Source organism: Aethalodelphis obliquidens, unplaced genomic scaffold (genome assembly GCF_003676395.1).
Source record: "Aethalodelphis obliquidens isolate GAN/ISIS:26980383/991018 unplaced genomic scaffold, ASM367639v1 scaffold102, whole genome shotgun sequence".
Classification (NCBI taxonomy): domain Eukaryota; kingdom Metazoa; phylum Chordata; class Mammalia; order Artiodactyla; family Delphinidae; genus Aethalodelphis; species Aethalodelphis obliquidens.
This window is the reverse complement of record NW_020838046.1, coordinates 1,309,404-1,335,974: the sequence shown is the minus strand read 5'-3', so window position 1 is coordinate 1,335,974 and position 26,571 is coordinate 1,309,404. Positions and strand designations below refer to the sequence as shown.

Here is a 26,571-nt window from a genome sequence, read left to right as displayed (position 1 = left end):
ATTTTATTTTAAATGGGTGAAATGTAAGGTATGTGAATTATATCTCAATAAACCATTACCAAAAAAAAGAAAAAAGCATGATGACAATAAAAAATTTTAAAGCACACGTACTGCTGTATTATAAATTGTTTTCAATGTTAACAGCTTTATTTCAATAGTATTGGTGTTCTTTGTATTTTAAATTATGCCTTAAAAACATTATTCTTTTTTTAAAATTATTTATTTGGCTGTGTTGGGTCTTAGTTGCAGCACACGGGATCTTTCGTTGTGGCACGTGGGCTCTAGAGCGTGCAGGCTCAGTAGTTATGGCGCAGGCTTAGTTGCCCTGAGGCACATGGGATCTTAGCTCCCCGACCAGGGATCGAACTCTCGTCCCCTGCATTGGAAGGCGGATTCTTAACCACTGGACCACCAGGGAAGTCCCCAAAACATTATTCTGATAAAGGGTCCATGGGCCTCAACAGACTGCTAAGGTTCATGACACAGAAGGAGTCTGTAGGCCAGAAAATGGGTGCTGTGATGCAGCTGTGTCACCTGCCATGACACAGAGAACAGGCAAGGCCTCCTGGAACAGGGATGGTGAGGAGTCGGCCAGGCATGTGGGATTCCCAGCACTTAAGACAAAGGCACAGAGGTCCTTGGAGACCCCCCCCCCACTCCATCTGCTCTCCCAGTGCAACCCCAGATGGGCCCACAGAATCCCAGCTTCCTTGCCCAATCGCACCCTTGACTTGTCTTAGGCCCCAGTTAAAACTTCTCACCCTCAGATTGTTTTTAGTTTTAACTGCAGCCCAGACAATCAGCTCCCTCCTAGTGCTGCGACAAGGGCTATTTTCAACATGGGCAGAGCCTACATTCCCATACCTTGACGGAAATGTATGATCTTTGAAAGCTCTTGTCCCAGGCCCACAGGATGGAAGAGAGGGAGGTGGGTAAACTAAGTCAGAAATGCTGCCTGGTCACGAGGGGTCTTAAATGCTGGTCTCCGGGCTTGTGCTTTACCCAGTGGATGAAGAAGCCATTGGAGGCGCTCAGGGGGAAGGCACGGCAAGGCAGACAAGAGCAGGAGAAATGGGAGGGCGGAGCAGTGCTCCCTGTCTGTGTCCCAGCGCTTCAGACCATAGACTCTACCCCCTGGAGCCAGCGGACAAGTGACCAGGCCTGGCCAGTGGAAGCCCTGCTCCCTGCCCTGGCCACAGTGATTGCTCAAAGCTTGACTCATGACCTAGCCTAAGCCAATAAGAACCAGACTCAGGATGCTTGCTGAAACCCCAGGAGAAAAGAAGGTCTTTCTGCTGGGCCGGCAGTTGGTGCAAGGTGAGCCTGCAGCTCCTTTCTGGGGAGAGCCTGCTGAGGCCAAGCCAAGGAGGAGGGAAGTGGAGCTGAAACAGGGCAGAAGGCCTGAGCATCCCCTTCTGGCCTGAGTTGGTTCACACTGGGTTTTCTGTACTTGCAGTGGCAGGGGTCTGGACCTGGGGATGGCCTTCTGGAAGGGACAGGGCAGCAGCACCAGCTGCACAGGTGTTGGTGAAAGCACAGGAGCGACGGCTCAGCCTCTCAGTCACACCCTCCAGATTCACGTCCAAAGAAGAAATTAGGGGACAGGCTCTCCCCCTCAGGGGATGGTGGGAGGAAAGGACATGTCCCCCCCTTCCCTGTCCAGTGGCTCCAGACAGCTCTTCACCCCCAAAACCTGCTCCTCTGTCTTACAGAGTCTACTCACCAACCTGCCCTGAATTTCCCCTCCCCAGTCTGCCTGCCAACAAGACAGTCTTCTCTCCTTCCAGGCTGGAAATCTTTCCCACATCCTGGCTAATTGTATTCAGGTGGGGAGGATTTGGGGGGTGTGTGTGCGTGGGTGTGTGTGTGTGTGTGTGTGTGTGTGTGTGTGTGTGTCCACCCCCAGCCCTGGCAGCTGCCCCAGGAATGCTGTGTCGGCAGGAAGGCACGGAGGATACTGGGCTGCAGTCTGTGTCCTGACGGGCTCTCAGTGATGTCAGCGGCTCTTGGCCTCGTCCAGTAAACATCTGTTCTCCTTATTCTAACCCAGGAATTCCATTTCAGAATAGTCACGGCCTCATCTGGCAACATAACCGTCCCAGGCTGGTTATGGCCTGGGGCAGGGAGAGCATCCTACCCAGGGGCCTGCCGGCCCCCAGCCCTGCCTCCCCACTCCGCCCACCCAGCCCAAGCCCAGCCCACGGAGCACTCAGAAGTGATGAATATCTGCACTGCACTTCATGCGTCTCCAAGTACTTTCACACTTTGGTTCCTCCTAACAGCACCATAAGGAAAATACTACCTCGTAGTAACAAGGGCCATTCGCTACTAAGTGCCAGCCGTGGGCCTCACTTCACTGAATCCTCATAATAACCCACCAGACTGTTTGCTGCCATCAAATTTACCTTTCACAGATGAGAAATAGGAGGCTCTGCGAATGAGGGAGCCAGAATCAAACATGGGGCGGGACCGCATCTGACTAGCGCACTGGGCCTCACACAGAGACAATGGTCTGTAAGCCGAAATCCTGAGACAGAGGTGGGAGGAAGAGACGACCAGCCGCAGAACCACTCCGGCATCCACCGCAGCATAAGAGAAATGCTCAGGTGCCGACACAAGGCCCACGCAGGAAATGATAGTGACTGAGGCGGGAGGGCGGGGGGCGGTGGGCGGGGGGGGGGGGGGGGACCACAGTGGGCAGCAGAGAGCGTGGTGCTGAGGCTGTGAGATCCCTCTGGAGGGCTCTGGCCCTGCTCAGTTCCAGCCCTCTGGAATACAGGCCTAACAGCTCTCCCAGGTCCTCCAGAGAAACTGGAAATCTGGAGCTCTGTGAGAAATTTGTCAAACACTGGGAAGGCCAAACAAAACTCATCTGTGGGTGGACATGGCACACAGCCCGCCAGTTTGCAAACTCCGCCCTGCACGATGAGAACACTGAAGTTCAGAAATTATTACACTGCTAAGGGGCAAGGCAGGGACTCAAAACAGGGTTTCAAAGTTCAGATTCATTCATTCCCTTCAGAGTTTCAGGTTATACATCTGGATCTACCTGCCAGCCCTCCCCTGAAAGTGTCTCACTGAACCACTTCCCCAGCTGAAACTCAGGACAGTCTTTCAAAGACAGTCATTTTCCTGCCAGCCCTGCAAACAATTCTGCCCGGGTGCACAGCTCCTTGGCTGTAGGGGACACCTAACAGGCCACACTGGGCTGAGAGAGACTCCCTGACCTAATGGTGGGCCTAATGGGGGCCCACCAGTCACTGCTACTCATCCCCCGCAAAACCACCACACGTCCATGTTCTATGCTCAAGCTCTACTTGATGCAACAGACCAGGAAAAGAAAAGTTGCTCCACCAAGGGTAAGTGAAGACGGGAGATCACTTCCACCCAGACTTGTCCACTTTAGGTCCACTGTCTGCAGCATTCGCAGAAAGAGAAGCAGGACCTGGTCCTGCTCTCCCGTAGATGGCGGCAGGCCAGGTGATCTGAAGACATGGTTGTGGCTCCCACACAAAATTACTAAAATTCAATTTTATACTCTAACCAACGTAATAAGACATAAAATGAATAAATATTGAAAAAGATGCGAAAATATTATGAATTGCAGAAATAACTGCATACTTAGAAAATCCTCTCCTGCAAAAATAATCCACCAAAAAGGACAAACATAATAATATGGAAGTTCATGAAAATGCCTAGATGCGAAATAAATATGGAAACTTGCATATCTAGAGTGCAAACATGGGAAACATCCAATCGAGAGATTTATTTTAAAAGGATTTTTTGTGATTATCCACGTTTTGCATCTGTGCCACTATGATAATGGAAGATTGATTTTGCTGAAGTGCAAGAGGAAGATTCAAGTCATTGGGAGCAAATGAGAAGGAACCAGTGAGGCCTGATGGAGCTTGAGTTTGGTAGGTCAACAATGGCTGTTGTGTGTTTAGCTGCAATTGTGTAAATGCATATATAATTTGTACTCACATGCTGTTTTTATTTCCGTTGGCTCTTTGGGAATGAAAGTGTCTAAACTCTGAGAATATTATTAATCTGGAACAAGTAGGTCCCAGCTATTCTGAGTAAAGGATCACCTGCTGTATCTTAGATTAAAAATGTTCCTAGACATCTATAATAACCTACTATAAAATATAATGGAAAAGATCCTGTTCACAATGGCAATAAAATTCTAACTCTTGGTAGTAAATAAGGGATATATTTTAAAAGATTTGAATTAATGTTATTTCCCTGAGAAAATTAACCATCATGAAGATGTCATTCACTTGTTCAGTAAAGATTTGCTGAGGCCCTGCTGCATGCTGGACACTAATTTAAGCATGCAATATCATCCAAAATAAAGATCCTTTTATGATATTGTTTAAAACCATAAGAAAACAAACCCAAAATCCATTTGAAAAATGGACAAAAATAGCCATTTTTTTTAACATCTTTATTGGAGTATAATTGCTTTACAATGGTGTGTTAGTTTCTGCTTTATAACAAAGTGAATCAGTTATACATATACATATGTTCCCATATCTCTTCCCTCTTGTGTCTCCCTCCCTCCCACCCTTCCTATCCCACCCCTCTAGGTGGTCACAAAGCACCACGATGGTGATACTTGCCCTATTAGGTATCACAACATATTGTTAAGCAAAAGTAATTAAAAGACCCTAGTCCTGTTGCAAGAAGAAGAGCAGAAAGGCCAGAAATAAGCCAGATCACTTCCATGAACCTCATAGATAGGGAATATGCACCCCAAAGTCAGGAGGAAGGGTGAATTAGTAAATGAATGGTGCTGAGACCCCAGAGAGGCAATTTAGAAAAAATAAATACTTAAAACCAATACCTTATACAGTACAGGAAACACACTTCACTGGAATTAAAGAAGTTAAATATTTTAAATTCAAATCAGAAAAAAATCAAAAACTCTGAAGCACTTCTTTGAAAGGCTGATTATATTCTACAGCTTAAATAAACAGAAGAAATCAACAGGAAGGGGCTGGCAGAGTTGACCAGAAGAAATGAAAGTCATCAAGGTAAAATAAGAAAGGAAACTTCATGAATATAAATCTGCCCAAGATAACAAAGGGTTAATGTTTAGCCCCAAGGAGGACCAGCCAGCTTCAGAAGAGGAAAAGGCATGTGAGGGGGGGGGGAGGGGGGAGGGGGTTAGTGAGGAGCAACCACCAGTTATCACAGAAATACAAGTTTCAGCAACAATAGGAAGGATCATACCCACACCCATATAATTAACCCAAAGCAAATGCCCAGGGCCGAGGGGCCCAGCCCAACCCCTGTACTCAGGAGCCGAGCTCATTCCACTGGAACCAAGGAGCACCTTCAGGTTGGGGAGGACTTCGAGGACCCTGCCCCCAAGCTGGACAAGCTGACCCCTGGACAGAGCCTACCATCTGCCCTCCCCCATCATGCCCAGTCCCAGAATATCCACCCAGGTCACCAGAGCCATCATCCACAGAGAGCAGCCCCCTGCGACTGGCCCTGGCTTTGGTTCTTGTACTCCAAATCCTGCAGACCCAGGGGCTCCTCAGAGAGAAGAATGCAGCAACTCCAGTGACATTGATGGTGGGGGCAGATGTCTGGCACACCCTTCCTGTCCCTCTGGTGTCCACCACTCAGCTTTGGCCACCCTCTGCCTTCTACTCCAGACACTGAGCAGAAGCCAACCTCATTCGTCCCCTTGCCCGGATGCCCTTGTGCAGGACACCACCTGCACAACCTTCTATGGCACCCCTGGGGCAGGAACACAGCTTGGTCTGACCAGCCTCCCTAGTAAGGACGCAGTCAGCAAGGGCCTGGGCACCCTGGCAGGAAAGATGGCACCCAAAGGCCAGGCCACACTATCTGAAGTGGGGGCTGCTCCAGCAAGGCAGAGCAAGGCCTTGACCTCATTTGCTGGGAAGTGCACCAAGAACTCAGCCCTCCCCCGGTTGCAATTAACCCTGTTTGTGTGGATGGTGTTGGGGGGGGGGGGGGCGGGGGTGATGTGCACCTCTGAGGATCACAGGGGCTGGATCCAGAGCTCCAAGTACAGCAGAAGGAGCCCAGGCTCTGCACTTTGTGTGACCTGAGCTAGGTCATTGCCCGCCTCTCTGAGCCCTGCTTTCCTCCAAGTACGGCGGGATAATGTCGCCTTCCCTGAGTGTGCCTGATGCCGGTGGGAGCTTGTGAGCATCACAGGAGGTGACTGTAAATAGGACAATGCAGGCCAGCCTGAGGCCAGCGATGAAGAGCCCACTGCCCAGGAAGGTCACCCAGGAAGGGTCATCCAGGGTGACGAAGGGGGCTCCCCTTACTCTGGGAAAGAAGGGGAGGACAGAGGGAGGAGGGAAAGGAAGGGAGGGGGAGGGAGGGAGTGGAAAGAAGGGAGGAAAGAGAAGAGGGGAGAAAAAAGGAGGGAGGGAGGGGTGGAGTGAGGAGTGAAGGGGAAGATGGGGGAAGAGAGAAAGAGACAGAGGGGAAGCAAGGGACAAGAGGGGAGGGGAGGGAAGGGTAAGGCGGGGAAGAGAGAGGGAGAGAAGGGATGCCAGGGGCCTTTGAGCCAGGATCCAGCACTACCCCCAGACCCTCCACCTCTCCCTGTTTGGTAGCTGCTCAGGAGACACAGGTCCGCCCTCTGTCAGCTGAGCTGAGCCCGGAGCCAGGACCTCTCCTTGCTCTGTGCATGCGGGTCTCAGACAAGCCACTCCAGGCTGTGATGGACCCACACACCCGGATGCCCAGACCCCAGCTTGGAGCTAGTGAGCTCAGGCCAGTGGCTAATGGCCAGCCGGCGGGTGCAGGGAGCAGAAGGGAGGGGATAAGGTTGGGAGCCTCATAGGGCCTGCGGTCTGGTTGGGGGGGCTTCAAGGAGCAGGACGTCCCTGTGCCTACCCTGCTGACAGGATCTGTGGCATCAGTGTCCACTGAGTTCCACGTGCCTGCAGCGTGCAGAGCCAGCCTTTGGAATGGCCATGAAAGGCAGGGTGTCCTCCCTCTGAATTCCTAGGTGAGGGACCCAGGGCAGAGAGGGTCAGGAGCCACCACCCCAAAGGCAGCTCCCCTGGTCCCAGGCCACCTGGAGGCCTGGCCGTCCCTCTTGGCCATCATCTCCTTTCGCCCCAATCTCCCCACGACATTCCTTTGGACTGAGGCCAGCCAGCCTCATTCCCTGTCACTCCCTCACAGACAGACGCCCTCTGAGGCAGGTGGCATCGCAAGTAGGGAAACTGCGGGTCACAGGCCAGCAAAAGAAGTGCAGGGTCCTGAACCTGGTTCTGTCCTCACACCTCCTGACCCCCAGGTCCTGCCCAGGTCTGATGAGTCAGAATCTCTCAGGGTGAGACCTAGGCACAGGCATTGTTCAAAGCTGCCCAAAACCCATGCCTGTCTGTGGGCAGACAGATAACATGATGGAAAACAAATTTATTTTTACAGGCCACAGATTTCCTCTAGGGGGCAACAGTCTTTGGAAAAAGACCTTCTAGAAGCATGTGGGAATAAAGGTAACAGCGGGACGTAGGGGGCCTGGGTCGGCAGGTACCAGTGACTCAGAAAGGGGGACAAAGTCTTCTGTAAGACTCAGGAGAGGAGAAGCCAGGAGGCTTGCCCCAGAGAAATTGGAGGATGGGAGAGACATCACTGAGAGGAGGGGAACCTGCCTTCAAAATGACAATTCCCCCACAGATGGGCTTTCTAAGAACCTGTCCCTGTTCTACAGGGAACCACCTGCACGGCTGGGCGGTGCAGCCTCCTCCACCTTCCTCGGCAAAGCTCCCCACACCCCACAAACGCTTCCTGTGAGTGGCTGACAGCTGTACACAGGGGCTGGCTTGTATTCTGGGCCAGCAAGCTTGCAACTGAGGAGAACTGGCAACAGCTCTGAGGTCCAGGACAGCAGAAGACACAGCCCCTGGGAGCTGCAATGCCTTTAGCCTTTAAGGAGGGTGGTGGCAGTGTGAGGGTTAGACATATTTTATCTAGATTTCAGCTCCTTTGCTGATGAAAACTAGAATTCAAAGGATACTGCCTTCGCATGAAATCCATCTTAGTCCACGAGCAAGCAGAGAAACGCCAGGGGTGTCCCCATCAGAGTCAGGTGCAGAAAGGGATACGCAAAGCCGCTGCTGTTACTTAACGTTACTCCAAAGGTTCTAGATGGCACAGATTGAAAATGAGCCTCCAGAATTACCATAGTCTACAGACAGTACAACTGTATACACAGAAAACCCAAGGGAATTCACAAAGATGTATTAGAATTAATGAGTTCAAAACAAAAAAATTAATGAGTTCAATCAAGCATCCTGATAAAAGATAATTATATAAAAATCAATAGCCATCCTGTATACCAGTGATAGATGGAAATGATTCAATTCACAATGGCAAAAAGAAAAAAATCCTTGAAATGGCCGTGATTTAAAACAATAGGTGACCCATATAAAAAATGTTTAATACTTTACTAAGCAACATCAAAGCAGAATTAAATCGATCGAAAAACACACCATGTTCCTGGTAAATACTACAAATTTTGTCCATTCCTCCTTTAATTGGTTTCTAAGTTTAATTTAATGTCAATCAAATTCACAAGGGATTTTTCTAACCTGACAAAACAATTCTAAAATTCAATTGAAAAAATAAACAGATGTGACCAGCCAAGAAAATTTTGCAAAAGAATAACAGCGAAATGGGGAGTATCCAGCCAGATGTTTCAAAGCAGCAGTATCCAGCAGAAATGTAATAAGAATGTCACATGTAGCCATGTTAAAAAAAAAAGGTGAAATTAATTTCGGCAATATATTTTACTTAACCCAATACATCCAATCTATTATTATTTTAACCTGTAATCAATACTTTAAATTTATCAATTAGATATTTTATTTATTCTTTTTTTGGGTACTAAGTCTTTGAATTCTGGAGTATATTTTACACTCAAGAGCACCTCTCAGTTCAGACCAGCCACATCTCAAATAGCCAACAGCTTCAAGTGGCTTGTAGCTACCATAGTAGTGAACAGCACAGCTGTCAAGTAGCCAGTACTTTAGATATTAGAGCTTTAAAGCTCTTATAATGAACAGAATTCAGTACTGGTACAAGAAGAGGATGAAAGAAAAAAAGAATTTATCTGTGATATCAGACCTGAGGTTTCATTTGCAACTGACTGGAGACAGTATGTGGCATAATTCATTTAAAAACTTATACATACTCACAGCTCTTGAGCCAGTTTCTATCATACCTCCAGAAGCTCTGTGTCAATCAGACTGGCCACCGCTGAGCCTTAGACATACCTTGTGTGAAACATAAATACACCTTATTTGCCATGTGGTTCCAATCCCTGTCTTCAAAGGAGAAATATCCAGGCTCAAAGATGAATCTTTTCTTGTTGTCGTTTTTATTGTTTGGCTGTGCCATGTGTTAGTTGCGGCACGTGGGATCCTTGTTGCGGCACGCGGGATCCTCATTGCGGCACGCAGGATCCTCGTTGCAGCACGCGGGATCCTCTTTGTGGTGCGCGGGTTTAGTTGCCCCGTGGCATGTGGGATCTTAGTTCCCCGACCAGGGATCGAACCCGCGTCCCATCAGGGAAGTCCCTCAAAGATAAATCTTTGAATGTTCTGCTCACAGAGCTGGCAAGGGCTTGTCCCTCCAGTTTGAACAGCCCAGTCTCTGCCGCTGCCCTGCTTCCCCAGCATGGGAATTACGTGCCAGCTCTTAGGTCCTGAAATCACTTGTAACATCATCATAATAATAAAACTATGTGTCTGGGACTCTAAGACACCCATTTTTCACATTTACCACATCTAAACTCAGGATGAAATCAATGGGTCTTATCACTGCCAGCAGCTGGCAGCAGCCATGGGGTGGCTGGCATTGCCTGGCACACACCAACTCTGCCACGGTGTTTCGTACTGCCGTTACTTCGCTTGAGTTACTTGTAGGGTCAGCATTTCTTGTGTTGAGACCCTTCCCACCCAAAATGTCTTCAAGAAGTCACACTGTGATGTAAAAAATTACAGTGTATGCAGAAAGGCACGGAGACAACAGAGTGTGTAGCTTTGGCATCCATGAGAAATGTCCCTGGAGGAAGGACTGCAACCTCATTCCTTTGCCAAAGAGAGGAAGACACCCAGAAGTGGACGAAGCCAGTCACACACTAAGTAAGCAAAGTGAGCAAGACAGGAAAAACAGCCCACCACTCAGAGCAACTAGAGGCGGGTGGCTGATGCCTACGCCTCACGGGACTACGGTTAAGGTGCAGTGGTGTGGTTTAGTTGGGAGTGTCCCCTCTTTCTTGTGGCGCCCTATAATTGATGGCACCTTAGATGCAATGAAACACAGGAACGGCCAACACTTCCCAAACCCGGGGCCTGGGCTAAGTGCACCCACCCTTCCAAAGCCCAGTGAGGTTGGCAATCCAAGGAACTGATGTTTGGCAGTGTTTGTGGCCCTTGTCCAGGCTGCCCAGCTGCGCAGGGAAAAGCTGACCATGTGACATGGCAGCCTCCAGCCCACAATAAGTCCACTGCTCACCATGGCGAACACTGAAATGTAAGGGGCAGGGTAGGGCAGTGCAGAGCCTGCCTGAGCCTTGGTCCTAGATGCTAGGGTTTCCTCTGCCTCGGAGCAGAAGCTGTGTGCCCCTCTCCACAGGCCCTGGAGTAGACATGCAGTGTAACTGAAATTCACGCATCAGCCTGAGGAGCCGGCTCCAGGCTCAGTAATAACTGCTCCATATTAATGGCAGCACAGCAGACCCAATGGACAGCTGACATTTAATATGAAACATAGGCAGCAGAGCGAGAGGTTCCTACCTGGGCCCTCCCATTCCAGAATGCCTGCCACTGTGGGGAGGGGGGGCTCAAGGTGGCACCAAGATTCAGGGGGCTGGAGTCGTCCCCTAAGTACCTCCATCCCACCTCAGTCCCCTCCCCTGCAGGAAACCCCTGCCAAGAACATACATGACCACACATGCACACTCACACTTGAATACACACACTCGCACACATGCTTACTTAAATGCACACAGGCACACGCACAGATACCCACACACACTCACATGCACACACATCATACTCATACAGATATGCATACACATGCACACATTTCCACATACATATACACACACATCCCGTGTATAGGAACATGCACACACATTCACACACACCAGCAGCCTGCTGTGTTCTGGCAGCAACACAAAACCCCCCAGCCTGCCCGAGTGCAGGAGGGCAGTAGGGATAAGCAAGGACACATCTGCCTGCCAGTACAGACCCATGGTCCCAAGAGAGGCCCCATGCACACTTGACCCTACAGATCTCAGAGACCAGAATGAGGAGGCCCAGGCCACAGCTCAGGCCACCACACAGCAAAGCCATCCTCTATGCTGAGTGGACACACCAGGCCATGGTGGGGGGGGCAGGGGGCATCCCTGTGGCTCAGAGCAGATGAGCCCTTCGATGACTTCTCTACTCACGCAGGTTGTGGCATTTGTGGTCCTCACAGCAGGCCTGGGTGAAGACCCAGCCTTCCCCCGCCTCCCAGCTGATGCTGGGTCACTCCTCACTCACTAAGTGCTGGGGATATGGGGGGATAGGCAGTCAAGGCTGGCCATCAGGCAGGGGAAACCTGAAACCTGCCAACACCTGAAGGAGCAGCATCCTTACACTCGGGAACCAATGTCATAAACACACAACCAGGCAGTGGAGTCAGGGCAGGGATGGCAATGTGACAGAAGACGGTCCAGAAAGAGCTGGCCTCCTTGGGCTGAGGCTCAGAGATCGGTGACCAGCTATGCTGGCCTTCATGAGGGGTCTAGTCAGGCTTCACTATGCTCCTGCACTGTGCATTGCTGGGCCACAGTGATTGGCTATGGAAAGGTCCCATGACCTAAGCCTGTCCATTCAGAGTGAAGTCAGAACTGTAGCAGGAACCTCCAAAAAGTAGTCTGTTTCCCTTTTGCACCTGGTTATACCTGGGGAATGTGAGGGTGTGGGTGCAACTACAGCCAATGGTCCACCAAGGAACAGAGTCACACTGGGGAGAGGGAGCTGGGCGAGCAGGGGCACCACCCCACCCCTGAATTACCTACCCAATCCCACCAGTCCTCAGATGCCTTTTGTGTGTGTGTGGTAAAATACATATAACAGGGACTTCCCTGGTGGTGCAGTGGATAAGACTCCGCGTTTCCAATGCAGGGGGCCTGGGTTCAATCCCTGGGCAGGGAACTAGATCCCACAGGCATGCCGCAACTAAGAGTTTGCATGCCACAACTAAGGAGCCGACGAGCCACAACTAAGGAGCCTACCTGCCACAACTAAGGAGTCACGTACTACAACTAAGGAGCCAGTGAGCCACAACTAAGGAGCCCACGAGCCGCAACTAAAACCCGGCACAACCAAATAAATAAATATTAAAAATAAAATAAAAACGTATAACATAAAATTTACCATCTTAACCACTTTTAAGTGTACAATTCAGTGGTATTAAATATATTCATAATGTTGTGCAACGATCACCACCATCTATCTCCAGAACTCTTTCCTTCTTGTAAAACTGAAGTTCTGTATCCACGAAACAACAACGCCCCATCTCCTTCCTTCAGCCCCTGACAACCTCCACTCTACCCCCTGTCTCTAAGATTTGGACAACTGTAAGTGCCTTCAGGTGCCATATTTGCTGAAGCCTGCTGAGTCTGGGTTTCAGACCACAGACATGCCTACACCATTCTGAGGGGCCACCATGAGGTGGGCAGGGGCCGTGGGCTGCTGCTCTGCCATCCCTAGCACAAACTCCTGACAAGCCAGCCTCCACCATGGCAGCCACAGGTCAGTGCACATCCCTCCCCAGTCCCAGCAGGGAAGAGCCCCTGGGAAGCCGCTTCCCTCCCGCCAAATGGCACTCAGTGAGAAGTGGTGAGGAGGCCAGACAGGAGGTTGTGGATGCCCCAGAAGAGGGCATGGGGTAGCTGTGATGAAGTAAGGCTGGGTTCTCAGCAAGTTCTCGAAGACAGCCCCTGCCTTCAGGGAGCCCAGGCCCATCTAATGATCCTGCTGCCAGCATAGCTCTCAACATTTCCACATATGCCTCTGGAGGCCCAGTCAGGGGACCTCAGAGCTCACTGGATTCACACTGGAGTCATTTGCCCACGTGATATCAACCGACTCAGAAATGCAGCTTCTCTGAAGAAACATCCATAGGTCCGGCAGCAAGGAGCCCGTGCTCCTGAGGGCCAACAATCTATCAAGGGAGGCAGGGCATAGACTAGCCAGGGTCCCCACCTCTCCATCAGCCCGATCCCTCAACTGGTCCCCATTTGGCCCCTAAGAAACCCAGAGTTGCCCTAGAAGGGTCTCAGAAATAATTGATGCAGCCCCACTTGTCACTGGACAAACCGAGGCTCATGGTGGGAGTATTTGCCCAGAGTTGCATGATGACCTGCCAGAGCCCAGTCCAAGGTCTCTTCACCACCTCCAACCCTCCTCCAAACAGGCCCAGAGGGGCTTCCCTCCTTACTTAGTTTCATTTAGACCACGGGTTTTGAACTCACGTTTCATGAACCCCAAAGTGGGGGCAAGAAAACTGTGCAAAACCACACGTGTGCACAAGTGCTTTCCTGCGGGAAAGGAAGCAGAGCTTTTGGCCGTTCTCCAAGGGGGCCTACCCCACTGAGTGTGGACATTCTGGGGTCTGCAGCAAAGCATACAAGGAGAGGTGGGCCACCCCTGGGCATGGGGCACAGGGTCTTAGGGGGCAAGGAACTTCACAGGCTTCCAGCCCCCACTCCCCAGGCACACTCATTTCATGGCCCCTAGCTGAGCTCCACCCAGGTGCAGCATGGCCCTCTGGGCCCAGGTACAAGTTGCTCATAGTACAAGTTACCGAAGAAGCATGGGGTACAACGTGGCATGTGAATGTCCAGGACAGCTTCCTGGATGAAGTGCCATTTAGCTGAGCCCTACAGAGTGAGCCAGGTAAAGAGGGAGGGATAAGAGTGGTCCAGGCGAGGGCACAGCCTGTGCAAAGACCCTAGGATGGGAGTGTCCAGTGGTGGAGAAACTGAAAGCTTGATGTGACTGGAGCACAGGCATGAGGCGGGACACAGTGACAGATGAGGCTGAAGGCTACTGGGTCAGGTCATGAAAGGCCTTGTATGTCAGGCCAGTGGTTTTGAATTTTTTTTTCTGGGTTTGGATTTTTTTTAAGGGCAATAAGAACCACTTAAGACCACCACTTAAGAAAGACTTAAGACCACCACTTAAGAAAGGTCTTAAGCAAAGGAGTGACAAAAATCAGTCTGGCAGCTGTGGTGGGAAAGAGTTGCTCCAATTTGGAGTGGCTAAGGATCACATGGGCAGAAGTCGGGGCTTGGAGTTAAGTGTGGTGGAAAGATGGGAACTGGGATGACGTCCGGATATGTCTAGGACGATGACTGGCTGGATGTGGCAGTCATGGAGTGGGAGGGGAAGGGCGATCCTGGGATTCCTGCCCAAGTGAAGGGTGAGGTCTGGAAGAGAGTAGAGAGACCTGTGTTCCATTTCAGAAGCATGGGGTCACTCAGGGAAAGAGCCCCCAAGGCAGCTGGGCAGGCAAGTCTGGAGCACAGAAAGAGATTCGGGCCAGATGCAGGGCTTGAAGTCTGGGTGGAGAGTGGCAGCCCAGCACACTGGTCCTTCCTCTTGCTTTTATGATAAAACCCCAATCCATTCCAGAGTTTGGGGACCTGACCCTCACTCTCAACCCCAAAGAGGGGCAAGAGACTCTGGCCAGGCCCACATCACAGTGATTGATTTAAAGGTGGGCCTATAACCTAAGTAGGACCCAACAGAACCCTCTCCAGGACTCTAGCAAGAACCATCCAAAAAGGAGTGCTCTCCATTTCCAAGACATTGCTACCGTGGAAGACAAGTTAAGCCAGGAGCTGCTGGTGGACCCCACATGGGGAGAGCCATCCTGAGATGAACACAGACACTGACAGAGCTGAAAGGCAGAAAGCATGTTCTAAAAGCAGCCCTGAATCCGCTAGATCCAGCCACGCCTGAAGCTGGAACTCCTTAGGACCCCAAGGATAATTGGGCCCATGACATCCCTTGTTTGTTTCATCCAAATTGGTTTTCTGCCACTTAAACTGAATGAGTCTTAAACAACAAGGAGAATAATAAGCCATGGAGGAGGCTGAGACCACCCTGGGCAGCTGTGTAGACTGCCAAGAACAGGGGCCAAGCAGGTACCTCTGCTCCTCTGATCTGAGCAGCCCCAACACCCAGGGAACCTGGACGTTCCCGCAGCCCCTCTTTGGTGTTCCTGAGACCTTCCCATTGCCCTCCAGGCAGTGCCAAGGCAAGGTGAAAGGTAGGAAGACCCTACAAAGGGCAGTTGCAAGTCCCACATACCTCTCACCCCCAGCCCTGCAGCTCAAGCCTGCTGCACCTGCCCTCCACATTCCAGCACCTGAACCAGCTGGAGCCCAGTGTGTGGCCTAAAAGATAGCAGCCTTTCTAGGAGAAATGAAACTCAATTAATTCAGTCCCTTAGTCCAGGAAATGACTTCTCTCTGTGGCCCTTAGTGACTTTTAATGCCCATCAAGACTATACAGAGCAGGTGCCTGGCCAGGATGGCAGCCTAGCAGGGGAGCGCCAGCCCACAAGGCAGCAACCCTTGAGCCTGCCTCACAGAGTCACTGCCCAGCCCATGGACTCTTCCACCAATGGCCTTGCCAACTAGAAACATCAGGCCAGAGAGGTCCCCTGAGCTGCACTGCATGAAGGAGACAGAGGTATGGCTGGGTGCTTCCATCCTACTGGAGTCCCCACTGCCATCACCTAGCCATGAGGACTCAGGCCACCTGAAAGGAGCTGCAGTCCAGAGCAAGTCAGCGCCAAGTCACCAAGCCACTTGGCCACCAGACCTGCTCTCAGCTCCCACTCACTGACACTGACAACAGTCAATGCCGCTGACTGAGAAGGTCTCCAGGAGTTGACTAGAAATGTTTTAAAGAAATGCATTTCTTCATTTTTATTCTTTTTGTTGGTGTGCAAAAAATGCAATAACATGTAGTGAGCTGGGCTTGGAACCAAACAGACATGCGTTTAAATACAGACCGCAAAGCTTGAAGTAAGCTATCTCGGTTTATTCATCTGTAAAATGGGATAATATCAGCATATACCATAGGGTGTTGTGAGGATTAATCAAGGTGATACAGCATAAGGTGCTCAGAAGAAAGCCTGGCACATAATAAGGACACAGTGAACTGTGAAGTTCTGTTATTACTTTTTATGTCAACAGGCTTCTCATTGGGTTTTTAATGAGCATGTAAGAATGATGTGAAATTAGTACACCTATCATGTGGCCTGAGAGGTACTAGAAAACTCTTCCATAGCAATGAGATATACAAGAATCCTTTGTTAAGCATTACTTTCTCACCCATTGTGAAAAGGCAAATGTTAACCTTTCCCTGTGAATATGATGAACAATACCTGTCTAGTGACCGTAAAAGAACCTGGAAACTACACCTACCAACCTCTCTGGAAATAAAGTATATGGTATGTCTTATGAAGCATGTGGCATTTCCTGAATCTGTACGTCTACCTGATTCTAGTAGAATTTTCACCTTGGCACACCCAGGTTCCAACCTCATATCATTATAGGGAGCAGAACCCCTTACACTCTCCATCCATGGGGTTCTGCAAACCTCATGTCCTGATTCTCATGGGAGCATCTGGCCCCAGCCTGAAGAGAGTGCTACCCAGGACTCAGCTGGAATTATCAGAAAAAGATGTCAGCCAGCACCGGTGGGGCCCCTTGACTTACCACAGAAGGACTCCACCTGAGAACAAAGCCAACACATAAGAAGGCAGAGGCAAGAGACAGCAAGAGTCCTAATGACAGGAGCACCTGGATCCAGCCATGCCTAAAGACTGACCATTATGTGAGCTGCTAACTGCCCGTTTCTGTTTAAACTAATTTGACTTGAGTTTTCCTTCGCTTGTGACTGAAAAGATGCTGACCCTAAGAATCCCCTCGTGCTGAATAGATTAGGAGACTCCGGTCCACTACTACTGCCTTCCTCTAAGGCAGAGAAACAAATTCGGGACCAAGCAAGTATATGAGCAAATGTGTGTCCCAGGCCAGGAGCAGGACGATAGGCCTGAAAGGGCCTATGGCTCTTGGGAGAGGCTTGTCCCACCTAAGCATCTAAATTTAAGCTGTAAGACCACAGCTGCCTGCTGTGACCCTGCTCCATGGTTTCTCCACACGTCTTCCAGGAAGGCTAGTTCCACATGTTCTGCAAAGAAGGTGTTGATGGTCCCATCTGCATGGGAAGTACTGCATTACATGGAGTTCAAGAGGTTTCTTTATTACAGAACTTCTCAGAGAACCCAGTGGGCCTCCTTAAATCTCCCAGGCTGAAAGCAAAGGTGCAGCGTTTCCCACACCAGTTGTCCACTGAACCGCATTTGCCCACAGAAACTTGTGGTGTAATCCCGTAGTACTCCTTTGCAGCAATGGGGGTGTAGCGCTTTGCTTCTCAAAGGGCAGTCCCAAAGCCCAGGAGCACAAGCCTGGAAGCTTATTAAAAATGCAGAACCTTGAACCCCACCCCAGACATACAGACTCAGAATCTGAATTTTAACAAGATCCTTGGGGATCTGCACACACTGCAGCCTGACACACCTGCTTCAGTGTGTTTCACTATCTATGAAGGAAGAGTAGGGCTGCAGAGGAAGGGGTACTGTGTGGCATGGCTGCTGGGAGGATGAGATGCATGTAGCCTTGTAATGACTATTGAGAGGGAGTGCCTAGGGATTGCAGCTTCTATTACTACACCTCAGGTGCTTCTACCCACCCAGACTTGGGAGCACCGTGGCAGAAGGGGCTGGACAGAACCAGGCCAGACTCCTGCCACCACAGGCTGTGTGGCCTTGGGCAAGTCACTCAACCTCCCAGAACCTCAGCTGCCCATCTGTAAACCAGGGATGAAGAATCCTCCCCCACAGGGTCTCTGTGGACCAGAAACATGATGTTTAAACCCCGGGCCCTTAGCAAGTGGGCCTATAACTGATGCCAACAGAGGGACTTAACGGGCTAAGGAATTAAGTGGTATAAGATCAGAACAGACACACACACGCGAAAAAGAAAGAAGGAAAAAGAGAAGAAGAACTAATGATGCTGCCCCACTATCTCAAGGCCAGTTTTCACTGACAACATTCAAGGCCACTCAGGTAGACGCCAGTCCCTCTTCCAACTCCAGTCTTCTCTCCAGCTGTGTCTTGCACTTCTGCCGGTGTGTGTCCAGTACACGTGACATCTCACTGCACCTGTTCTGACCAAGCCGATACACACCTGGTACTTCTCTGCATGTGCTCTTCTCTAGGTGCATTTGCCCCCGGCAACTCATTCTTCAAATAGCCGCCAGGAGCACGTTTTCCAAGCCCTGACCAGAGTGGGCCCCAGCCCATCAGCTGAGCATGTGTGCCCCAGGTGGGCACCAGGCCAGCTACATCTCTGACCAGCACAGTGGACAATGGCGCTTGGAGGTGCTGGCTGAACAAACAAATCACAGAATGAACGATGCATGTACAAAGCCTCCCTGAAATGCTCTCCATCAAGTATTACTTAGCACACAGGAGTTGGCCCAGCAACAGACTACCTCCATGTCAACTCCCCCACCCCAGCCCAGGCCACCCCCCGAGCCCCCAGCACCAATTTCCTTTTATTTAGGAAATTCACCTCCAGTGTAAAATGAGACACACGTATGAGGTGCAGGGCAGCCTCAGAGGCAACAAGGATATAAAGGGCTGCACCGTGTTAATCCAACTCCTCCAAGGACATTTATAGTTGTTTGCAGTACACCCAGGTTCTAACTAAATCCAGCCAAAGGCAGTGATTTTCCGAAGCAACAAGTGACATTTCCTGTGTCTCCATAAAAAGAACGCCAGCGGTTGTGGGGCTCCGTGTAATTGCTGGCTCTGCAGCCTGCAGGGCGAGACGGAGGACAGGGGGCTTAGGGGCCAGCAGGACTGGGAGAGAGGCCACTTGCTCAGAGTAGGAGTCCCCTGAGCAGCAATTAGAGCGGAACCCATGGTGGGCGGCTTCAGATGTCTGGCCAGCACAGCCAGTCTGACCACCACACACCCAATCCAAAATAGAAAACTGCAGCGGCTTCTGCCACGTGCCAGGCCTCAGGGTGGCCGGACGGAGCAACGCCAATGTCAGCCTCCTCCCTGAGCATTGATCCAGGCTTCCTCCGAGGACCCCTTATGCCAGGCCATGGCCCCCCTAGGCCCTCAGAAGCAGGAGAACTTCCCAGGGCTCTGGTCACATTAAGTGGCCCAGGCAGTCCCAAAAGGGACCCACTCCCCAGCCTCTCCTGTCCTTCAGGGCCTTCCCATGGGCACCAGAGCCTGCATTTCCAAATGCTCCCCTTGGCTCAAAATAGAGAGAGAAAACCAACTTTTCAAATAACCAGCTGAAGTCCAACAGGAAACCACAGCATAAAAATCAGTGGTTCCCGGTCAGCCAGGGGGCAGAGGGATAACTGGGTATTTCAGCACCACTGCCTGGTCCCTAGGCTGGCACCACTTGCACACACAGAAACGAGAAGACCAACTGCCAGCACACATGCCCCCACACAAATGTCACACATGCCACAATGCACAGCAACACACACGGACACACAAATGAACAGAAACCTGCAGATACACACATGGACAAGACACAATGGTACATTCACATGTTCACACAAGTACACAGGTACTCAGATACTAGTACCCATTCCAAAACACATGTGCAGACGCACGGACTCACAGAGATATACACGCACCTGGATGCAAGATGAAGAAGACCTGTGCCTGCAGGCATAAGGGAGACCACACTTTGCTACTTGATAAGTGCTTTGGAAATGTGGCCTTCCCTCTGCATAAATCACCCTCTCTGTCCAATTGAAACAACTTGCCTTACAGCCAACCCCTTCAGTCTGTACCCAGTGGTCCCTAAGCACAAAGGTGCAGAGAAGGTCCTCAGTACAGGCCTTGCCCTCCCAGGGGGCTCCCAGATAAACAGCTTCCAAAGCCTAGGAGAGGGCAATGGACAGAAAGAAGGGAGAGAAGTGCATACTCACCAGCCCGTCGCAGTTGCTGAGGGCAACAGAGGAGGCTTCAGCCAGGCCGGCCACGTCTCCGACGTAGAGGCAGGTCCCAAGCAGGGGCTCCACGCGGGTGGCGCCCGACTCGCTCTGCCACTCCACCGTGGCCCCGGGCGCCACGAGGCGGGCATTGGGCCGCAGCCGCAGGTGCAGGTCTCGGCCGAAGACCGTGACATTGTAGAAGAGGCGGCCGCCAGGGTCCTCCTCGCTGCCTCCAGAGAAACCCGGGATCTGGACCGGGGCGGCCCTGCGGGCCCGTACCCCAGCCTGCGCCGTCGCCGCCGACACCACGTGGGACACCAAGAGGCCCTGAGCGTCAGTGCGCACCGGCACCGCCAGGATGCGCTCCGCTCCGTGCCCCTGGGGCCAGCCTGCAATGGGAAGGGACGTTAGACCAGTCGAGACCTGGGAACCCCAGGGCCCCGCCACCGAGTCCAGCATCCTCACAAACCCCTCCCCCACTGCGAAGGGAAGGGCATTCCGCTAGGCAACCCCCAGAAACTAGCCTTCTTCCAACCGGGAAGGGGCGTTAACAGGGCCGCCACTCCCGACCCCCGCCGACCCCGGGCCGACCCCCTCTAGAACCCGCCCAGCCAAGAGCTCTGCACCCTGCCCCGTTCCGGGTTGGGGCTCCGCGGCTCCTTGCAGTTCCCCAAGGGACGGCCCGGTCAGAGCATCCTCCGCCCCTTGAACCTACCGTCCTCGGCAGTACGTGGGGCTGCTCCGAAGCCATTCCCGGCTGGCCCCCTACCCGTATGCCTCTACCCCTTCAGCAGTCCCCGCCGCCCGACTGCCCTCACCGCTCGCCTCCGGAGCGGCGAGGACTCGGCTCCCCCGGGCACTGGCGGCCTGTCCTCCGTGTACAGCTCCGGGTTAGCCCGCTGCCGGCCCCCCTCCCCGCGTGCCCGAGGGCAGGGAGGGTGAAGGAGGGTCCCTCAGATCTTCGAGGATCCCCTCCGGGTCGCCCCAACCAATCCTCAGGGCCCAAGGCGGCGCGCTCCGCACCCGACTCCTCCCGAGCGTCCCCGGACGCGAGCCGGGGCGCAGCCTCTCCCTGGCTCCCCCGGACACGCTGGGGCTGGCGCTGCGCTCTCCGCCGCGGGGCTTTCCCGGCCCTCCGTCTCCACGCTCCGCGTCCCGGGAGCCGCGAGCGCTCCGAGGCTCCCCGCAGCCCGAGACGCCCAGGTGCGCCGCAGGGCGCCCCCTGCGCGACCAACCCGGCCCCGAAGTTGGCCAACTTGGCCCCGGGCGGGGCGCGCGGAGTTTGCCCAAGTCAGGCTGGACGACGCCTGGGGAGGGGGCGGTGAGGCACACAGGGCGGGGAGGAGCCCGGCCGACTGGGGTCGCGAAGCGTGAGGGCCGCGCCGCACCTACCTGGGGGGTCGGCGGCGGCGGCGAGCCGGGCGTCCGCGGGCAGCGGCGGTAGCAGGAGCGGCAGCAGTAGCAGCAGCAGCGCGGGGCAGAGCAGGCGGCGAGCGGCTCCCGCCGGCGGATCCATGGCAGCCGGACCGCAGCCGGGGCCCCGCACTCGCAGCCGGCGCGAAAGTTCCCCGCGCGCCGCCCAGCCCACATCTGGGGGCAGCTGGAGCCGCCCGCAGCTGCAGCACCGCAGGGCGCGGGGCGGAGAAGGCGAGGCGCGGAGAGGAGGGCGGGGGAGAGCGGAGGGAGGCGGGGAGAGGGAAGGAGCGAGAGAGAGAGGGAGGCGGGAGGGAGGGAGAAGGCGAGAGAGGGGGAGGGCGGGGACGGCGGGCGCCTCAGCCTGCGGTGACCCGGCGCTTCTTGGCGCGGCTGCCGCTGCCGCCGCCGCCACCGCCGCCACCGCCGCCACCGCCCGCTCCCCTCCTCGCGCCGTCGCCGCCGCGGTTCCCGGCTCGTAACGAAGCAGAGACACCCCGAGGCGGCGGCGTAAAAACACCGCGGGCCGGGTCGGGAGAGCCCCGCTGCTGGCCACCCTCTGCGGCGCCCCGCGCACTCGTGGCGCGAAACCTCGGAGGAGCTAAAGCCCGCCCGAGCATCCCCACCCAAAGAGTCCTCGGAGCACCCGGGTCCCAACCGTCAGCCCTGGGGGGCGAGGGGCCGCCTCTCCCTCTCTGTGCGCCCTGGGGCAGGATAGGGAGCAGAGCTGGGAAGGGGTGGGGAGGCCTGATTACTGGTCCATGGAGCTGAGCCAGGCCTTTTGACCAGTTAGAGACCCCAGAGGCTGAAAAACAGTTTTACCAGGAGGGTGCATGCACCACAAGAGCCACCCCAAAGATCAACTTTTACCCTTACAGAGAGAGGCAAGTTTCCCTCAGTCTCCAGCTCCTCTTTGCCTGAAGTCCCTCTCCCCCTCCATCTGCCTCCCCAACCCTCCATTGCAGCCTCTGAGCACAGTCTTCTCCACCTAGACCTGGGCTCCACCTGCTAGAGCTCAGTCAGGTTGCCTCCCTCACCTGTCCTGAATCCTACATGGGAGTCTAGACGCCTGGTCTTTGCACACCCCCAGGCTCTGCCTGAAATAGCCTCTCTACACTCTGCCCACCTTTCCCAACTCAGCATCCAAGGCATCCCTCTCCACCCTGGAGCCAGTTTGCTGTCAAAGCCCATTCCCAGCCGGACTCCTCTCCAGCACAATCCTCATTGCCTGTCCTACCAAGTCTGCTGTCCCCCAGCACAATGGCCTTCCCTCCCCTTGGGAACCCATTCCCAAGCATGTGTCTGTGGGAACACCTCTGCTATGTGACCCCAGACTTCTGCCTCACTTCCCTGGAGGGTGGACACCTGTCCTTTTGGATTTTCTCATTCACTCTGCCCCAAGCCTGTGTGGCCAGTGCTTTGGGGCTGGCCTTGGTCAGGCAGGGCCTGATGACTCAGGTCCCTCCCTGCCCACCAGAAGGGCCCAGTCTTATGGGTAAAACACATGACTTACACAACTTGCTCTAGCTGTGATTTCATATTCTCAGTTCCATCATTTTCAGGACCCATCATTTTCAGAGGGCACTGAAGCTTGATGGCCATCTTCACCTGGAAGCTTTCCTCTGTGACACCTGAGGGTGCCCAAACAGGATCCAGCCCCCAGGCATGGTGAACATCTGTTGTCAGTGTTAAAAATGGTAACGTTTCACATAAGAATTTAGACTTCTGACCTCTTTTGAGAAATTGGAAAGTGTGACCACACTGGGCCTGCATTTCTGCTTATCAGCCATTAAGTGGGGCAAATGCCCTGCAGGTTGCTGTGGGTTCCCTTCCCTTACCCACAGCAGGCATCCACTTTTGTACCCTCTGATGGTTCCAGAGAAAGTGGATGGGGATCAGTGTATGGGAAGAGAGATGACTCCAGAGCCAGGTATCCTGGAGGACTTCCCATAAGAAGTGGCATGGGTCGAACCCTGAAGGCTCAGGAAGCCAGGCAGCCCAGAGCTGGGTCCAGCTAGGTGCTGTCTTGGAATCCACGACACTTCCACTCATTCCCCCTGTGGCTGTCGTGCTTTCATCCGCCTCAAAAGATGAATGAGACCCAAGCAGCAGCCTCACCTATTTGATGAGGGTGATGTTCTACTACCTCACTTGCTTCCCTGCCAGGTTTATGGCGACTACCATAATCCTCCTACCACCACCATTATTTCTTTATACTGTACTTAAGTTTTTAAAGGAGACTTTAAATCACTACCGTAAATGGGAAAGCCAACATCTTGCCATAAATCAAAGATAACTGCCAAAAATAAATACATGAAACAAAAAGCTGTTATCAAATTGTAAATACTATTGCCTGCAAAAGGCACGAAGGCTGAAGCTGATTAACAAGTGTTGGAAAAGTGGTGAGACAGACTAGAAGAAGCAAAGCCCTTTCCTTTGATGCAATCAGAAGGACAAAAGGAGAATTGAAAATGACCGACTCTCTCACTTCGCAAGTCGATGATATTTTCTAATGGGTCCATGTAACAAAACTATGTTGCACACTTTGGAAAACCAGCTCTAGGATATCTTTTTGGAAAGAAGGTTTGTCTCTCTGACACTCCTGAGTCACTCCTGGCAACTGTTCCTTCCCAAATTACTCCCAGCTTCTTGGGGCTCCACCCAGACAGAGACCCCTCATGAGTGGAAGGCAGACCACGGCCCTTAACCATCCCATCTTTAGTCCCTACAATGACACCCCTCTAGGCTGAGTGGAAGAACCAAGCACACATGCATCACAGTTTATGGTTGAATCCTCCATGTGGGGGGCCCTTGTGGACTCATCCCAGCTTCCTGATCACTTGTCCTCAGCTCAAAAAAAAAAAAAAAACAAGAGTCACCCCTACTTCTTCAAACCTCCATGGTTCAGATCTCTCTTATTCCTCTTCTGGAAAATGCTACCCCCCCCACTGGTGCTTGCCTCTCTGTTCCCCCTTCTTCTACTTCAGGTGAAAGTGGAACACAGAAATCCCCAGTGGTTCTTTGTTCAAGTCTACTTATTCAGTCTAGATCCCAAAGACAACCCAAGGACCACAGAACAAACTCAGCTGGAACACTTATTAAGTGCATGTCATGTGTGTTTGATTTTAATTGAACTTGAATGTCCTTAGGTCTGGCTTTCACGCTCCTGCTTGACAGTCCCTACCACTCCCTATTGTCCTATACCTGCCTTTTGTTCATGGTTGTTACCAGTCTGATCCCTGAAGGATGAGTTGCAACGCTGATCTAGAACAGCCCCATGTTGTGGGGAAGGGATGAGAACAACTCAGGGTGAGCTTGAGCCCTCCAGTCCCTTTAAAATCTTCCCAACAACGTGAGAAGCAGAAAGAGATGGGCACATTTCCTGGTCATCTTGGGTGTCATAAATCATCACACATGCCTCCAAGCAGGAACGTTAAGAAACGTTTCTTGCCCTGTGCCTGCCCAAGCTCTCTGGTGGGAGCAGTGCCCTGCGTTATTCTGAAAAGGAGAAGCGGGGCTCTCAGCCCATCTCTGACTTCCGGGCCACATGTGCCAGCACAGACTTCATCAGAGCCATTCCTGTCCCCTGGCGGCCACACGGAAACTAGAAGTGTTTCTGCCCTTTGACGAGGTCACCATCCTTGGCAGGACCTGCCCGCACTGCAGGCTACAAGCAGATGGAAGTAGTAAGGGTTCGTTGCCCTCTCTCCCGAGAAGCAAGCTCCCAGGGGTTGTGGGAAGGGATCTAGACTTTTCTAGTCCTCTGGGGACCCGTATGCTGAGCATAACAAGCCGTGAGGACTTGGCGACCTTGTCAAAGGGCCTCTGAAGACAGCAGTTCTGCCCCCCTCTGCTGTTGGCAAACAGCGGGTGCAGTGGCCCCGTCAGATGCACAGGCAGAGTTCTGGCCAGGAGCGGCCTTGGTAAGCAATAATGCTAATTAAACAGAACATGGTGGCCAGGTGGCCTTTGGGGGTGTGGTTCTTGCAGTTTCTTGAGCATCCCCGGACAGGGATCTGTGTCAGGCAAAAGAGGAAATGTAGGTGGTGTCCAGGCAACAATTGTTTTCATTGCCATGTTTCACACAGAGGTGTCCCACCCCCACTGCAGTCAGTTCTGCCTGGAAGTAAAAAGCAAGGTGCTTGAGGTTTGGAGGCTTGGGGATCCTGGCTCGTTCAACACTTCTACAGGGAGACACAAGCTGGAGGCTCAGGCTCAATGTAAGCAGTAACGACCTGGGGAAAGATAAAGCTCAGTGCCCATCTGTGACTGTCAACATGTGCTCAACATGGCAGAGAGACAGCAAGGCCCAAGATTTTTCAAGGAGATGTCTGGATGTGGCAGGTAGTGAGGTGCTGGGTCTACTGGGATCAGGGTCTAGCTGTGTCTGGCCTCTCACAGAAGTCAGGAGGGACATTTGGTCCAGGCTTCCCATTTGAGAAAGGCCTCTGGGTCCCTTAAGATGCCCCTGGATGCAAGTAACCCAGCCTGCTTAAACCATAAGGAAATGCGGGAGGTCTGCGGGTATGACAGCTCTGGAGCTCAACCAGGTAGCAGGATGACCAAACCACATGCAGGTGTCCTCCCCTCTCCCAGTTGGACCAGCTGACTCCCCTCTGATCTGTGGGCCAAGACTGGCTCACATGCCCATTGCTGAACCAGCTGCTGACAAGGGGCGGGGGTGTAACAATCTGGGGCAGAAACACGTTAGGGGTCAGCCCCAATGCCTCCCAGCACTTCGCTTGCCCTTATGTCCAAATGAGAGCATGGCACAGTCCCCGGCTTACCCCGTCTGTTGAAAGACTATGTTCTTCACTGGACTTTTTGTTTATCCCATTCCCAGATGACATCATCTACAGAGCCTGGAGAATTAATTTCTTGACATATAAATCCTGTATGTAACTTGTGAAGGACACAATCCTATTACATTGTGGTATTTTGTGTTCAAATCCTTTGTAAGTTTAACTGGACATTTCCTAACTTACAATCTGGGGCATGTCAACGGGTGGCCAATGCCCTGCTAAACCCCAGGATCCCTGGCCTC

The 26,571-nt window shown here is 52.5% G+C and overlaps 1 protein-coding gene across 1 annotated transcript in view; it reads right to left on the bottom strand.

Annotated features, from left to right (window-relative positions):
- The window catches only part of ADAMTS2 (ADAM metallopeptidase with thrombospondin type 1 motif 2), a 247,759-nt gene extending 226,022 nt beyond the window's left edge, over nt 1-21,737 (bottom strand). Inside the window, 2 exon segments of the mRNA XM_027096495.1 lie at nt 20,109-20,503; nt 21,507-21,737. Coding sequence (XP_026952296.1) covers nt 20,109-20,503; nt 21,507-21,630 — 519 coding nt within the window. The 5' untranslated portion in view covers nt 21,631-21,737.
- Nucleotides 21,738-26,571: the final 4,834 nt, after the last annotated feature.